Source organism: Neovison vison, chromosome 6, assembly GCF_020171115.1.
Source record: "Neovison vison isolate M4711 chromosome 6, ASM_NN_V1, whole genome shotgun sequence".
In the NCBI taxonomy this organism is placed as follows: Eukaryota; Metazoa; Chordata; class Mammalia; order Carnivora; family Mustelidae; genus Neogale; species Neogale vison.
This window is the reverse complement of record NC_058096.1, coordinates 170,715,627-170,732,550: the sequence shown is the minus strand read 5'-3', so window position 1 is coordinate 170,732,550 and position 16,924 is coordinate 170,715,627. Positions and strand designations below refer to the sequence as shown.

Here is a 16,924-nt window from a genome sequence, read left to right as displayed (position 1 = left end):
TATCAGGCTAATGACAACTTAGTCTCAGCCTAGATGGATTGCCAGCTTTGGAGCTCCCCTAAGAGTTGGTCAGGACAAGTGACTCCATCAGCTCTGAAGTGCTTCAGGGAAACTGTTCTCAAGGTGGCAGTGACACCTGGTGGCCAGAGATGGCCAAAGCCTCCAGGCTATATACCTTTGAAACCTCCCTACAGGCTCTGCTCTCCCATCCCCCACACACCTTGGGGGTCTGTCTTCTGGGATCTGAGCTGAGCTTTATAACCCAGGGCTCTAGAGTGGTGTATGCTGCTCCTGAGACTCTCGGGAATCAGGGAGAGAACTTCAGGTAGAAAAGCTTTTAAGTCATGCCGGTAGAGGTGGCATCCTGGTGCTCTCCTTTGTGTGGCTAATCTTTATTCATTTCCCATTACCCTGTTTCCATTTTTGTTATTTTCCTATAAAGTCTTCCAGAGTCAAAGGGCTGAATTGCTAATGCAGTGATTTCAGACACTAACAAACTTTCTATTTGGCTTGTGGGTTATACCCATGAGGAGTGATTCTAAGTAATTCCAAGTATTACACATGTGATGTCCAGGAGGAAGACAAGCCTCTTCCCCTACCTTGAGCAGGTCAGATCACACCTGCAATATTGTTTCCAGCCTGAGGGTCACAGAACAAGGACAAGGACAACCTCACTCTAACTGCAATGTGCTCAGAGGAAAGAACCAGGAGGCTGAGGCATTTGGCAAATCTTTGAGTAAAAGTTAAAGGAGCTCCAGTTGAATAGCAATAGTTTCAAGAAACCCATGACTTATTACCTTTAGCTCTCTCGTGGTTGTCCTGAGAGAAGACTGATGCCAAAAGGCAAACCTGCTAGAAGACAGGAGTAAACTCTAAAACTAGGAGAGGAAATGGCTGAGAATGGCTACTCTGAGAAGTAGTGTGTGGCTGCCACATCATCGCTGATGTTCATTCAGGTGCAAGATAAGCCCCTAGTCAGGGATATGGCCAAAAGGTGGGCTGGGGGCTAGGGCTAATGGAGCAGGTAACTTAAAATATCCTTCCAGATCTAAGATGCTGTGTGCTAGCCACCGGCCTGGAAAGAGCAGTGATATGACCAGAATTGAAGGATTGAGGTCCATAAACTGGTAACCTCTGACCTCTGGTGGGACATTCTACCAGTCCTTTTAACTGGTTCTCTGAACTGAAGAGATACTCAAAACATTTCCAGATAGATCTTTGCAGATGCAGAGGCTTGAAAAGATGAAGTCTCTTGAGTACAGGACACCAAGATTGAGAAGGGATTTCACTGGGGTCTAAAGTGCCATGTAGTTAAGGAAGGGACACAACTCAGATCCCAAACATGAGACTAAGAAGGACTTACATAGCTTAGAAGAAGTAAATTTAGGACAAATGAAAGGTCTTCCTGCTTCCCACAGCAGGACTGGCTTTAGGGAATTTGTTCCCCAGTGAGTGTAAGCTGAAAATGTGAGGAGATTTGAGGCAGGTTCAGATAAAGTCACTAGTGGCCAGATCCCTTAACAAACTATTAAGGGAAACTGACTATTTTGGGGATGTCTTAACTTTTAAGGGACATCTTTAATCACTTGAAGCTGACATTCTGACCTCGGGTGACCTGGCCCTTAGTGCCCCCATAGGTCTTATGGACTGCCCCCATGGGACACTTCTTATGTCTTTAGGAAATCACTGATTATGGGAGGGCCTCAATCCAGAAGATGAGCTCTGCCCTCAGAGTAGCAATTGCCCTCTTAAAAGGAGGAGGAGGAGGAACTCATCCCTGGGAACATTTTTAACCTTTCAGAGGAAGAAAGGTGGGCACTGGTAACTGCTGGAATGATCTCAGAAAAATCCCAAGGTGCCAGAAAACATGCTTTCCCCTTTGCTCTGACTGAACCTACAACCTCCTGACCACATTCCTTCCTGCTGCCTCATTCCCCTTGGGGTCCTAGACGGGGGGAGTGAAGCCTGGGGGAGCTGATCAGAATAGCTCTATGGCGTGTCCAGCAAGGAGCTTGGCCTGGCCTCTTTCCTGGGGCCAGACCCCGAGACCCTTTCCCAATTTCCTGTCTCAGATATGCTGAGCAAGCACAGGCCTTCCTCCTTGGTGGGGGCAGCTGGACTCAGGCCAACAACTCTCAAAAGTTGAGTCACTTAGTGTCTTTCCTTCCTCAGCTTTCCATCCTGCTGGGACCTCAGATAGGAGATCCTGTCTCCCAGTTTGTCTGCTGAAAACCACAGGATAGCAAATTAAAGGTGCCTTTGACAAAATCCCACAAACCCTCATCCACGGGCTTGATGTCTCTCCTAGACAATTGATTTCCTGTCCATTCACCTCAAGAGCTAATATTTATTGCTCCAAAATGATGCTTCTGCATCTTCAAGGACCTCACTGGAACAAGTCAGTGACATACAGAGAGCATGGTATAACCCAGCCCAGAACCCCCTACATACTGAGCTACTATGTACCAGATGACAGGAAGCCACCCAACAATACTTTCTACATTAATGCATTAAATTCTAGAACTTCATTAGAGCTGCATTCCTTTGGTTTGATATTTATTATTATTGAAATAATAATAATGTTCACTTATATCATTGCTTTGCCTAGCACTGTACAGTTTACAAAGCACAGACATTACTTTGAGCCTCACCATCCTTGCATAATATGGTTTGGGCTGGTATATCTATCTCCATTTCATACTTCAGCAAAGAGAATGCAGATGACTTGTCTGAAGTCATACAATGTATAAGCAAGAGAGCGGAATCTTCTGTGATCTACAATACTATGCACTCTGCCTTTTTCATGTCCCCACCAGAGCACTGGGGAAGGTAAAAATGGAGAAAGCTGGGCCTTTGTGACCTTGTGTAAGGTAAACCCAACTGCTAAACCTGCCAACCTAGAGGAGTTTCTGAGCTACACCTACCTTTTCTGCCTCCCTGACTTCTCAGATTGCTAAAACCCAGTGGGTTTAGCAAAGTGGGATACCAGCCCAACCAATTTTGATAGAAAGCAGTAGCATATTCTACTTGCCAAGCCTTTGCCTCAAAGCCTTTGCCTACAGACACCTCTGCTCAGGCCCAATAACCCTGGGTCTTGCTGGACTCAAGACTCTGCAGCTAAGAAGGGCTTGTCTCCTCTCCTCTCCTCTCCTCTCCTCTCCTCTCCTCTCTTCTCCTGCTTTAGACAGACATCTAAAGAACTGAAAAGTGCATGGAAGAATTAATGGAAACCCAGAACCAGAGGGCCTGTAGAAGTCCTCTGCCTGTAAATTAGTGACCTCCTCCAAAGCGTCTCTGATCAGAGTTTGTCATGGCACTCCTTAAATACCTCTAAGGCCAGGAGACCAAGAACCTCACTACTACCCAAGTCAGTTCTTGACCTTGATCAGATCTACATTTGACTAACTTTGATCTTCTACTTGGTCCCAGCTTCCACAATTACCTCACTTAATCATTCCAATTGGTGTGCTTGAGGAACTGAGAATCATAAATTAAGTGACTTCCCAAAGTCACATGAGGAAAGGTGTCATTTCCATACTTCTCACCATCCTATCTGTTCCAGGTACCCATTTTTTCCCCATGTACCCATTTTAATTCCACCAGTGTCCTCCTTAAAGAAACACCCAGAACTGGTTGCAATGCTCTCTTGTGAGGGTTATCAGCTGAAAGAGCATAGGACCTGAGCACTCCCCTCCTTGAGACACTAAGCCCCTCCTAGCTGCATCAAATTTTTGGCAGCAGCATTGTCATTCTGTAAAGCCACAGTTGATTGGTTTTTTTTCCCCTTGTGCTACTGTAAAGTCCTTTTCTTCCCCCCTTCTTTTTTGGGTTCAGCTGAGCACAAGCATTGGACTACATATTATTACCTGTTTGAGTCAACTCAACTTCCTGAGGAAAACTGCAGCTCAGTCTGGCCGTGGGCTCCTGCTGTGGGCTGGCTATAGGCCAGACTTTGGCAGTGACGCCAGAGTGGCCAGACTTCCGTGGAATTCAGCATCTCAGGCAGTTCTTGGTGACTGGAGACAGATCCCATGGTAGCCAAACCCCACGGGAATAGCCCTCAGCTCCAACAGATGGATGGCTTGTGGGTGGAGCTAGAGAGTCTCAGTCTAGCAATGGACAGTCCTAAGGGACTATTCCCCTACCCCTCATAGTCCCTGGGAAGTCTTCAGTCCACAACCTCTGTGGAGCCAGGAAAGGGTGAAGCTCCCTAGGCGCCAGACAAGGGTGACCAAGGCATATTCCCAGGATCCAGCTCAAACGACTGCCTCTGGGAGCTCTTCCTCTGAAGCTTTAGGAAGGGAACTTTTGGGCTCAGTTCATCCATATCTTATTTATATATTTATGAGGCTGAGGAGAGCCAGAGCCAGCCTTCCTTGGTATGATTACCCCTGTCAGCTCATCCAATGAGTATCTGGAGTTCTACTGTTAGAGTTTAATCTATGAGATTGTAAAGGGTTCCCCCCACCCTCAGAATCATAAATTGTCAGGATAGAAGGAACCATAGTGTTCACCTAATCTATCTCATATTTAGTGTAGGAATGTTCTCTACAATATCTTTGTCCTAATTCTCTAGCCTCTGCATGGACACACTCATCTCCCAAGATAGCCTCTTCCACTGATTTTACTATAGAAAGTTCTTCCCATAACTAAAATTCTGCCCTTCTGGAGCTTTTGCCCATTGGCCCAGGTTCTACTCTCTTATTAGGTGGTCTTCTATAATCCTATCTAAAAAATAACAATTCTTTTGGAGGAGTACATCTTAAGTTGTTCCTGACCAATGTCTGAGGTAATTGGCAGCCATCAGTGGTATGGGGAGAGGCCCCAGGAAAGGAGACTGTCAAGAGCCAGTCTAATGACTCCACAAACTATATGAATTTTGTTGTCTTTCATCTGAGTATCCTTCTCAGGCGTGAGAATACATAACACTGATAGCTTGTAGGGGAGACCAGAGGAAGCTTTACTATCACAACTAAATAAAGTTCTCTGAAGACTAGGAATAGAACACTTTAGGGGGTATTCCATCAGGGGAGTAAGACTTGGGTAACAACAGAGTTTCAGAGGAAATTCCTCATCAGTATCATCATCATCTGTTGCATTTTACTTAGCACCTACTGGGGCCAGATGCTTATAGATATGTAGATAGATATATACTTAGCCCCGTGCTTGATGGTGTTGGTAAAATGATGATACATCCTGAATTTTCCAAAATTTTCCCAATTCCAACTGTTTTAACTTTTTAAATAAATAGTTCCTGTTCCAGGCCATATATCTCTATTTTTCTTTGAGAACAAGTTTGTTAGGAATTCGTGAGAAGATGAAGACACATAGTCTCTTCCCTGAAGGATCTGTCAGTCTTCTTGGGAGCTTTATCCCAGTCTTTAAGATAACAACACAGCACTATGAAGACTCTCTTCAGTAGTATGAGTCTTAAAAGTGCTGTTTCAGGCTTTCAGAGAAGAGATCACAGTCAAAAGGGGAAGTCAAAAGGAAAAATTTCATGGATGAGGTAGAAAGTGACTTAGACGTCTGGGATGTGTTGGAAGGGATTGGTAAAACAGGTGAAATGTATTCCTGGAGGGTAACATGGTGTTGCCTCACCTAGATAATAAAGAGTGAGGGGTTGGGCCTGGAGGGAGCAGGTGTGTTTAGGACATGAGTGAGAGAGAAGGCTAGGAAGGTCAATTTCAACCATGCTGAAGCAAGTTTTAGGGTTTTTTGGGTGTTTGTTTGTTTGTTTTAATTTGACAGACAGAGATCACAAGTAGGCAGAGAGACAGGCAGAGACAGAGAGAGTGGGAAGCAGGCTCCCCGCTGAGCAGAGAGCCCAATGTGGGGCTCGATCGCAGGACCCTGGGGTCATGACCTGAGCCGAAGGCAGAGGCTTTAACCCACTGAGCCACCCAGGTGCCCCTGAAGCAAGTTTTAGATGTCAGCTTAAGGGATATGGTTGTCATCCTGTTGGCAATGGAAGCATGGGAGCATAAGGTTGCCTAACCTCACAGCCCAGCTGCATCAGCCTCTACTGTGTAACCCTGGGCAAATTACCTTAGTTGGGGCTCAGTTTCTTTGTCTGAAGATTAGGGATGTTGATATCATCATCTCCCTCATAGAGGTCTTATGAGGTTTGCAATACTTCATCAAAGTGTCGATCATGTTACCTGGCACATATGTAGTGTTAGCTATAAGTTATTAGGGCACTAAAGTGACACAGTTAGGGAAGGAATGTAGGAGGACACTAAGTAGCACAGAGAGGATAGATTGGAGAGAGAGGAGACTAAAGCATGAGGAGACTATTCTGGTAGTAGTATAGTATAGTACTGTAGTATACTATAATAGTAGTAGTAGTAGTAATATAAGCAGCATAGTAATAATACTATAATACTATTACTATAGTAATAATCCTATAGTAATACTATAGTAATCTAAGTAGTAGTAGTCTAAGCGTTTATAGTACAGGCTTGACCAGCAATGGTCAGGAGAAGGTAATGAAGCATTCATTCATTCATGAATCATTCTCAACTTAAATGTTGAGAGGGAAAAACTGACGGGTCCTTCTGCTAACTGGATAGTGTGGTCTCAAGCTGGTGTGTTGGGTGTGGGTATTTCGGTGTCAGAGCTCAGACCAAGAACCGTTGTTAGGGTCCGTGATCAAAGGAACGAGACTGACACAAAGCGAAAATCAAACAAAGCTTTATTTCGCACCAAGCATCGAAAATCAAACTGACTGGTAGGAGCCATCTCTTGCAAAGAGACAACAACGATGACCCCGACAAGGTCACTCCCAAGAAGACCGCTCCGGATGAGGCTGCTCTGGACAAGGCCACTCTGGACAAGGCCACTCTGCAGACGAGGCCGCTCCCAGGACGAGGCCACTCCTGACAAGGTCGCTCCCCGGACAGGGCCGCTCCCAAGAAGAGGCCATTCTGGACGAAGCTGCTCCCAGGACAAGGCCGCTGCTGATGAGGTCACTCCCCAGACGGGGCTGCTCCCCAGAATGATGCCACTCCAGCGAGGCCACTTGCAGCAGCGCCGCGACCTGGGGCAGTGAGGCCGCCCGTGTCGGGGCCGCGGGTCGGTGATGGCGAGGCCGCTTGCTGTGGTGAGGCTGCTGGTGGCGAGGCCGTTTGCCGTGACGCCGCTGCCTAGGACTACGATGACCAGGACGACCATGATGGCCACGACGCTCTGACTGTCCCGAAGACTACCCTGACGGCTATCCCAACGGCTATTCTAACCACTATCCTAACAGCTATTCTAATGCTATTCTGACTCCTCCTACTACTCCCCTCACCCCAGCCTCACAGACTAACATTTATAGAGGTGGTTGAGAACAGCCCACACACAGGTGGCCAATGGGATTTCAACTCACCACAGTAAATATATGTGCACCCCACTGATTCGATGTCTCCATCTGGCCTGGCCCGCCCTTATATCCGGGGTTTGCAACTAAGTTCCTCTGGCTAACCAGGCCCTTAACACCGTGACATTGCTTGGAAGAAGGAGAGGGGAAGTGTTGGTGTGCTTGCTGTGATCCTTGAGAGGGTGGGGAGCCTCTCAGAGCGCCAAGGTGGCACTTGGGACATTTCAAAGGTCCCCTGCCTCCTACTGCCCTAATTCCTTTTAGTAGGAAAGTTTTAGGCAATGTTGTTAAAGACCTGGGCACTGGAGAGGGTAACACTTCAGCTCTCCTTGAGTGAGCTGAAAACAGGCCTTTGTAGGCCAGAGAGGAGATTGATGGTCAGAATGGAAGGCCCATAGGAAATGGGGAACTGGAGAAAAAGGATTCATGTGGGAGTAGGGCTGAGGGGTACGTCACGAGGGAGAGAAGCACTGAAAGAGGAAGTGTGAGAATGCTGAAGACATGCTTAGCCCATTTCACAGCCTTGCCCCTGCAACTCCCTCTGTGACATCACCATTGACACACTTGGCAACCCTTGGGCTTTATAGAGCATTTCCCTTGTACTGAATTTAAGCTCCAAATGTTCACTGCCTTTAATTCAAATGTTAGACAAACTGAAGTCACATGAATCTTTGATCCTATCAGGGCATAATCAGATGATAGCTGGGAGGAGAGGAAGCATGGGAGTGGAACCATGTTGTTGGATAAAATGTATTTATGCTATTTGAGAAGGAAAAACAGCTTGGCCTTGAACACTTTTACAAGCATTAACATCTTACTCTTTCCCTCTGGGAAAGGGGGCTTTGGGGGAAACAAGTGCCCCCCTCCCTCAAGTCCTTCCCTGTGGGAGTTCCAGCCCAAAGAGTGAATCTGACTCCAGAGCCAGCCCCAGAGCTAATCCTACCACAGAGTTAACTCCATAAGAAGTGAGGCAAGTCTGGACTTACCACCTGGTCTAGCCCCTGCTCTTGGGGCCCCTGGAGTCACCTAAAGCCCAACCCACCCTCTGGAGTTGGGTGTTGATCTTCTCTTTACTTCAGGAAGCCAGGTCTGTGAGTATGATGGGGAACTAGACAGCAGGTAGCCACCAGAGAAGAAACTAGTTGCTCTTACGAGACTCAAAGCACTAGACAGACTGTTAGAGGGAGGAAATGAAAAGGGGGATTATAGGGTCTCAGACGCTGCCTGTCAATGTGGGACTAAGCCCCAGATAGCCGAGACCTGTGCTCCAGCAACATTTCAGAGGTTGAGAACACCTCTGAGGTGTTTCTGGAACAGCAGAAGGCTCTAGGCCAGATCCCATAGTCCCCATCAGTTCCCACTGCACACATGCCACGAAGCCACGGGGTTTCTCTTTGGAATCTGTTCGGAGTTTTGTTTTTATCTCTTTTGCATTTTGTTTTCCAGAGTGGAACACTTAAGGATCCGGACTTGAGCAAGACCCCACCTCAGCGGCCAGCCCCCCAAGGTTGTTTACAGTATATTCTCGACTGTAATGGCATTGCAGTAGGGCCAAAACAAGTCCAAGCTTCTTAAAGTGATTGGTAGTTCATTTTTCAAAGCAGAAATTTTAAGCCAAAAACAAACAAGGGAAGAAAGGAAAGCGGGGAGGGGAGCAACAGACCCTCCCATTGGTGCCGTTTCTGCGTTCTTTCAATGCTGACTGGACTGTGTTTTCCTATGCAGTGTCAGCTCCTCTGTCTGGTTGTTTACCTGTTCCTGTTCGTGCTTGTAATGCTCACTTATGTTTCTCTGTATAACTTGTGATTCCAGGGCTGTTTGTCAACAGTGTACAAAAGAATTGTGCCTCTCCCAAGTCCAGTGTGACTCTATCTTCTGGGTGGTTTGATAGTATTTTTTAAAGTATTACATAATGTGGGGTGAAATAGGACTGGGGGGCTAGACAGGGAGAAACAAAGACCACAAAAATAAAACCCAACTCCTCTCCTTCTCCCCCTACCCCCAGGCTCTGATTAAGTCACCCCCCCACCCCCTGCTTACCTCCATGAGTGTGCTTGGGATCTTCAGTGAATTGTGCTTTTTGCTTCCTTTCTGCATGACTAGGGTAAATAGATAGAAGTTTAAGAGATTTTTCAAGGTCTAATTTCCATAGCTTCATCCGTTGAATCTGAAGGCATCCACCTTTTTTCCCTTTGCTAAAATTTGGTGCAGTTTGAGTTTATGTGAATAGGCTGGCTGTGCCTGTAGAACTCTTGTGTTTTTAGTGATGACATGAAATATAAAGAAAAAGCTATTTCCAGGAATGTGTTCTGTATTTGACATCCCAGTGTACCTTATTTTTTATTATTAACTAATTAGCTATGAGATTAGACAAAAAAAAAAAAAATGGGGCCGCTGATGTGCAATATCAAAGTGAACATGTGAGTATTTTCTGTGTGTTGATCTCAGTCCCCCAAGTTGTTTCTTCTTTGTTGCTGTTTCTGAATTGGCCATATTATGCGCTTCTGTGGAACTGAGGCTGCTTTGTATTCCCCAAAGCCTGACCTATGTACAGAGATGATTCTTTAGCAATTTTGGACATAGGATGCAGGAAACTACTGAAAGTCTGAGAAGGAGTTGACCATTCTGCTCTTGGCCTCTCCCTACGCAATCATGAGACCAAATCAGAAATGTCCCATTTCACAGAGGGGTATACTGCCTATAGAACTCTGAGGTGGACTCCTGCTTTCATTTTCAGCTGTTACAAGAGCTCTCTGGAGGCCGGAGAATGAGGGGCTTTATCTTTCCTCGGAAGAACTGTCTCTGATTTTAGCTTGTGTGTGTTTGGGACAGAGTCTCCACAGCCATGTGGCTATTGAAGAAACCTCACCAGTTTGTCCTCTTTCCTCTGACATGCAGTTACTGGGCAGTGATGAGACAGTTAATTAAAGCCTCGGCTTCAGTGCCTCATCTTGCCATCTCCTAGCCATACTGGGATGGGCACTGAGTGGTCTCCTCTAGCACTGTGGTCGATGGGAGTTCATGCCAGCAGTTTGGATTTTAAAGAAGCTCTACTGTTACATTCCTCTCACTTCCATTCTGATATGTTAACCGTTCTGGATTCCAGGTCTGAGGAATAAATAGTGTTGATAGTATGGTGTATGTGTCAAGGGCATGTGCCCTAGTTTCTCTGTTGGCTGCTGGCAAATTCTGAGGCTACAGGGAAATGCACTGAGTGTGAGTGTTCTCATCTGTGATCCCTCCCTTAGATGGTGATGGTGGTCGGTCTGTTGTAAATATATACATATATGCATTTATGCACTTCCAGGTGGGTTGCATAAGAATCAGGTCCTTAAATACCTCCCAATCTGATGAAATGGTAGAAAGGAATAGAGCAACATTTCCCAGAATGGAGGAATACATTTTCATTTTTTATTATTTTTTTGTCCAAGTGGTGAGCTGATGGTGGTGTTGCTTCTCTGCATGTTATCAGTGTGAACATCCAGGTGCTTTTCATGTGACATTTGTGAGCCACAAATACAAAGTTGCCATTTGAATTCAGTCAGGCTCCAGGGTGGTGTTAGCCAGTTTCTCAGGTTGGGGAGAAACTGATTAGGGCTCCTACTGCCAAATGCAAGCAGGCAGTGTGACCTGACTATCATGTGCCCTCAGGCAGCATGCTAAGGGCCAACTCTGTGGCCTGGGGGACATCCATGTCACAGTATAGGATTGCTGTTCAGGTGTTTTGTATCCATTTCTTTTCTGATGTTGTCCCCTTTTTTTGTACCAATCCAGCTGGGAAAATCTCAGCCAATGCTGGAAGTGTGATTTAAGTACCTCTCTTTTGTGACTCTCTTGTACAGCTTAATGTGCAATAAAGGAAAAGTTATATCTGTCTTCAGTGTTAAGTTGTAAAGTTTCTGGCTATTCAAGCATCTCTGTACAAGTGGGAAAGAACTCAGGTTCCTGGTCTAAGAGGCTGAGCCATCAACCTGCTGTACTTTACAAGAAAAGGCTGATACAGATGAAGCCAGGCTTTGGAAGAGGCAAAAACTGGCTAACGTGAAAGATGCTCATCTGTCGTCTTCATCTTTACTGGTTATCTGATTTGAACTTGGAACTTCAAGTTTTCAATCCAAAATTCCATTTATGTATTTATGTAAAACTAACTCTAGTATTCATTGGTAATTGATACAGTGGAGCCCATGCCATGTAGCAGGGAGATGGGCTGATAATCTTGGGTGCATAGTGGTGTAGATGGATAATTCTGCCTCTGCAGAGGGTATAGGTATTCTGGTGTTTCTAGGATATTAAGTTACAACACAACTCCTAGCTGCCCTGGGTTTCTATAAGCCTACTCCTTCCAGCTGGCTCATGAATGTGGACACTGAGAGTGAGACATGAGAAATTGGATCTCTCAGGCTAATTATGCATCATTTCCACTAGTCAGTATGCACTGATGAGGACATCTTTTGAATTTTACTAAGTCAAAAGATGACTAAGGACCCCCCCCCCCCCGCATCTTAGCAAAATCTGAGCAATCAGGTATTATGTATGCTTACCCTGACAACTCCCAGAGGAAGGATGGACTTTTCCCCCTCCAGACCACTGGATGGTTTTCTGTCTTCTGCTGAGAGAATGGTATCCTGGTCCTTTGGGGAGTGGGGGTGGAGGTGAGGGGCTGCTTCTTTTTTTCTGCTGTCTTTTGCACCCACAACATCTCCAGGGGAGAATAGGACTTGGATTTCTGGAGTTCACCACACACACCAGAGAGGGAGTAGAGCCCCCTGAGGATGGTACTACGAGACAAAAGAGCACATGGAAACAGAAGATTGCCCCTAGTCATGTGCTTAAGTTAATGTTAAAATGAAGCCCTGGGGTGGGTGGGGCACGGCAATCAGGCATGTGCTGGTCAGGAGCCCAACACGTCCCAAGTTCTGTAAAAACAATGCAAGTCTATGTTTTTAAAGAACTTTCTTGTCCATTAACATCTTTGAAACACTACTTCTTGAAAGACAGCTAAGACTCGGGATTACCCTTTCATAGTTTCATGGTTAGAATCACCAAGGCCCAGAGAAGTTTGCAGACTTGCTTGGAGTCACTGAATGACTGTCTTGACTTTGTGACTCCCAGACCTGTGCTCTTTCCACTGCCTTGTACTGCGTCTATAGTGTGGAACTTGAGACCTCCTAGTAAACTATGAGGCAGGTTACCCTCTACCTGAGAAACCTCTGGGGAAGTGGGGTGGGGTCCCTCTGGTCTAGGGAGCCTTCGGTAAAAGAGCTTGCTTCTGATCAGGGGCACTCATCCCATGGTTTCTTCCTTGTCCTCCTGACTTCTGATGTGCCTGAGGTGCTGTGTCTCTGAGGAGGAGCAAGTAGTGGCAGATGTATGAGGGAAACCAGGGGCTGGCTCTGGAGCCTGACAGAGCCTCGGGTGGCTTCTTGTAACAGAGCCTATCCTTTTGGTGATTAACTAACCTCACCCTTTAAGACATAGATTCTAATAAGGAAACCCTTTGATACGGTTAAATTATGAAGTTTTTCTTGTACTGAACCTAGGGGGCCCTGGGCAACCCCAAGGAATGCAGCCCCCAGGCAAGGTGATGCCTCCACGCCGGCCTCCCCCTGGACCATCACTGCCACCTTCCTCCTCTTCCTCCTCCTCCTCTTCTTCCTCCACCACCCACGGAGATGCACCCTCCAGCAGCAGCTCCCTGGCAGAGGCCCAGCCACCCCCGGCTGCTCCACCACAGAAGCCCCAGCCTCACCCACAGCTCAAGTAAGAGACAACTCAGCAGCTCCTTCCCCTCCCTTCTTCCTGCCCCTCCTCACAGGCCTTAGGCTCCAGAGCTGCTAGAAAGCACCTTCAATCAGGCTTTCTTCTACAGATATTTTTGTGGAGCTTTTTTGGATTTTGGTTTTGGGTTTTTTGGTTTTGTTTTGTTTTTTTTGGTCTGGTTTTTTTGTTGTTTGTTTTGCTTTTTGTTTTGTTTTGTTTTGATTGGGGGCGTGGTTGGGGGTTGATTAAGGAGGGTAGAAAAGAAGGAAGTGAAAGTCCAAGGTCTAGCTAGAAGCTCAAACCCTTTCTTCCTGGGGAATGCCAATAAGGCAGAGTCACTGCCCCTTTCCTATTCTTATGTTAGCTAAGGGTTCTTTCTTCCTTCCTTCCTTTCTTTTAATCCTATCTACCACTCTTTTTTCCATTCCTTTTCTGTGCGTGTGTGTGTGTGTGTGTGTGTGTGTGTGTGTCTCCCTCTCAAAATTTAAAAAAAAAAAAATCCTCTTTCCTGCCTCTGACTCACAATTTAGAGTGTGCAATCAGCAAGGCTGCCCAGAAGGGAAAGAAGGGGAAGGCGTTAAATCCATTTCAACTTGTTACCTTCTGCTTTGTCAGAAGGAGGTCGGTTTCTGGTATGGTCATCAGAGGAGGGTCCCAGATAGATGCCCGGAGGAACTCCCATCTTCTTGGGTTTCCTCACTCCCTAGAAGCCCCCACCACACTGTCCTGCTTCAGAGGAAGAACTGAGGGCCACTGGAAAACAGTAAAGCTGTACTAGGGATGGACAGCACCTGGTTGTGGATGGTGGTCAGTTCTACCCTCTCCCCTAGAACTAGAGATGCCTCTCTCCACCGTCCCCAGACAGACCTCTGTCATCACTGTAAACAGAGACAGCTATAGCCTTTCAGGGGTGGGAATGACCCATGAGTGCTTCTCAGAGTGAGGTGATGGGCATCTTCAGGGAGGGAGAAAAGGAGGCCACTTAGACATGGTCTAGTCATTGTTTAGATGAGTAAACTGCTCAAAGAGATTTGATTAATTTTCTTTCCCAAAACCACTCTGCTAGTTAGTGGCAGAGCCAGGATTCAGGCTCAGGTAGTCCAGATGACCACTTTCTCTGGGTCTTCCAGCCCTTGTGGCTGGAGGGACATCACCCACTCCTGCTCCCCAGCTCTGGCCAGTGGCACATTTCACATCTCACCTGACCTATAACTTCCCCTCAATCCAATTGTTTTCTGCTGCTGACTTAAAATCTCTCCCATCTTCTCATTAGCCGCCACTGGACCCAGTCTGAGAGCAGATCTTTGGGTTACCATTGCCTTTGGGCTGAAGTTGTTGAATATAGCCGTCATCTGGCAACAATCAGGAGGCTCATATCCAGTGCCCCTGGCTGTGCTTGCAGAGGGGGCCCTCCCTCCCAAAGGCTATCATGTTGGGGCCCATCGCCAACCCTGATGGAAGGCAGGGTTTTCTGTTCACAGTCACTGCAGGAGAGAAACTGCTCACACTCCTGTAGAGGGGAGCTTTGGGGGCTGCATCCCGAATGTAGGGAAGGGTTGGGAGCCCTAAGACATCAGGAGAAGATTTCTCCAGCCAGAAACTATCAGGAAAGAGACACAATGAAAGTCAAGGAGACATAGCAGACTACTGGAGATGCCAGACCTTATTCTCTTCTCAAGTACTTGGCTTGGCCTCCCCTCAACCTTCTTGACTTCAGTTTTTTTCTCTGAATCCCTAGTCTTTCAGGGGGAAATCTGGTTCCTAGAATATGTGTGATTTGGGTTTTTAATTAGAAAACTGCTTAATGTCCTTATGTGTACCAGATATGTATCTCGTTTGCCCCTGGATACCCTGAACTGCACAGACCTTATATTAGAGCTCCCTTGAGGAAGGCTACAAAGAATGGTCATGTCCATTTTAAGAGGAAGTAACTTGAGGCCTTGGTTTATTCCAAGTTTATTTGGAATCAGAGAAAATAAGCAGAGTATAAAGACCTGAAAAGGCTTGGGGAGAGTATTTTACCAAACATCTGCACATCACAAATGAGAAACCAAGACCCAGAGAAGCACAAGAATGAGTGAAGGGCAGATCCAAGACTTTACCTAGGTTTTCTGATGCTGGCTTTACCACTTGACAATTAATGGAAAAGAGAGTACAAAGAGCCTATGGTCCCCTGGCTGCTATATTTCATCAGAAGGGAAGGGTGTGAGAGTCCTAGATTCTTACTTACTAAGTTGGGACCTCTGAAAGGTAGCCTGTGGGCCATTTAGTTTATCTTAAGTATAAGAAACAGCCTTTGAGTCACTCCTCCTCCTTTCCCTTTTCTCTTTTTTCCGTTCTCCCTCTTTCTCTTCTCTTTTCCCCCTTCTCCTTCTCTCCCACACTGCCCCCATCCTTTCCTATCTTAACAGCACTGAAGGTGAGGATAATAGCACAGGGGCCTCCCGGGTCCTGGCAGTACTCCATTGCTGACTTTCTCCTCCATCACCCTGGTCTCCTTGGGGTGGGAGTGGGGGTTCGGTTGTGTATCCTCATGTCACCGTCTTTCCCTGCCTCACTGGGAACACCCCCTCTCACGTTCTTTCTGGTTTTTATCTTCAAGCAAGTCGCAGTCCCTGACAAATGCCTTCAGCTTCTCTGAGTCCTCCTTCTTCCGGTCTTCAGCCAATGAGGATGAAGCCAAAGCGGAGACCATCCGGAGCTTGAGGAAGTCCTTTGCCAGCCTCTTTTCAGATTAGTTCTCCAGATACTCCGGGGGGCACCTAGCCCAACTGGGAAAGTTATCTGAGACATTTACCAATAGTCAGCCACGCTTGGTGATATCCCAAGACCTTGATGTGTGTGGTCCCTTCCTTTGCTCTGTTGTGCTAAGTGATATTGTGCAGCTCAGAAAAGACCATGTGAAAGTCTCAGGGCAGGTGCCTAACCAGCAAGGAACACCTGACATCAGAGAGAATAGAGCTGCTTTCCTGTAGTCCTGAGAGTTTCCTCTGAGGTCATTGTTAGCTGTGAGTGTAGTGGCCTTATTGTGATAGTGCCCTCATGTCTTATTCTTCTTCATAAAACCAGGATTCCCTTCACTGAGGACTCTTGGTAGCTTACCCTAGCTCAGAGGCAGTGCTAAGCATGCCCCCGCTTTAGTCAGTGCTGCCTGTTTGGGGAGCATATACTTACTCCAAAATGCTCTTGGCTCTAAGTGTTAGGAACCTACCCACACTTGGATCTCTTGTCATACCTGTTGAGCTGTTTAAAAGACACCTGTGCAGCACAAGAAATTCCTCTACTATCATGGTAAAGCAGCTTTAGTCTGTCGATATTGGAGAGAACAAGGATCTGCAGTCCCCCCGCTCCACGTTTCCTCTTCTCTGGAGAGCAGTTCTTAAGTGCGTGCAGCAGTGATCTCGAGCTCTGAAGCTGCACTGTAGAGAATGCATGCCACTGTAATAGCAGTATGCCAAGTTTTGTGTTCATCTCCAAATAAATGTTAAGACCTTTGGTGCAATAAAAGCAGCAGCATTAACCAGCATTTGATTCAGCCATGAGGTCTCCCCTAGGCCACCCTTTTGGCTGAGAGAGTATATGTGAAGCATATGTGTGTGCTTGCAAGTGTAGGGAAGGGAAATGTCTAGGAGAGTGATGCTGTTTGTGCCAGTATGCTTGGGAATGTGTTTATGTGTGAGTGGCTGTTTGCAAGTGGTTGAGAGTATGGCTATCCTTTAGATGTCACTTATGTTGGGCCTCTTGACATCTCCTGGTGAATGCTTCCTGCAGGACAACTGAACTTCCTTTGGTGACTCAGCA

At 46.5% G+C, this 16,924-nt stretch overlaps 1 protein-coding gene across 1 annotated transcript in view; it reads left to right on the top strand.

The window, feature by feature from the left end:
* Positions 1–16,649, top strand: part of SYN2 (synapsin II) — a 208,255-nt gene extending 191,606 nt beyond the window's left edge. The window contains exons 11-13 of the mRNA XM_044252978.1: positions 8,810–8,870; positions 12,904–13,123; positions 15,726–16,649. Of these exons, the coding sequence (XP_044108913.1) occupies positions 8,810–8,870; positions 12,904–13,123; positions 15,726–15,861 (417 nt within the window). The 3' untranslated portion in view covers positions 15,862–16,649. The remainder of the gene's footprint in view (positions 1–8,809; positions 8,871–12,903; positions 13,124–15,725) is intronic.
* Positions 16,650–16,924: the final 275 nt, after the last annotated feature.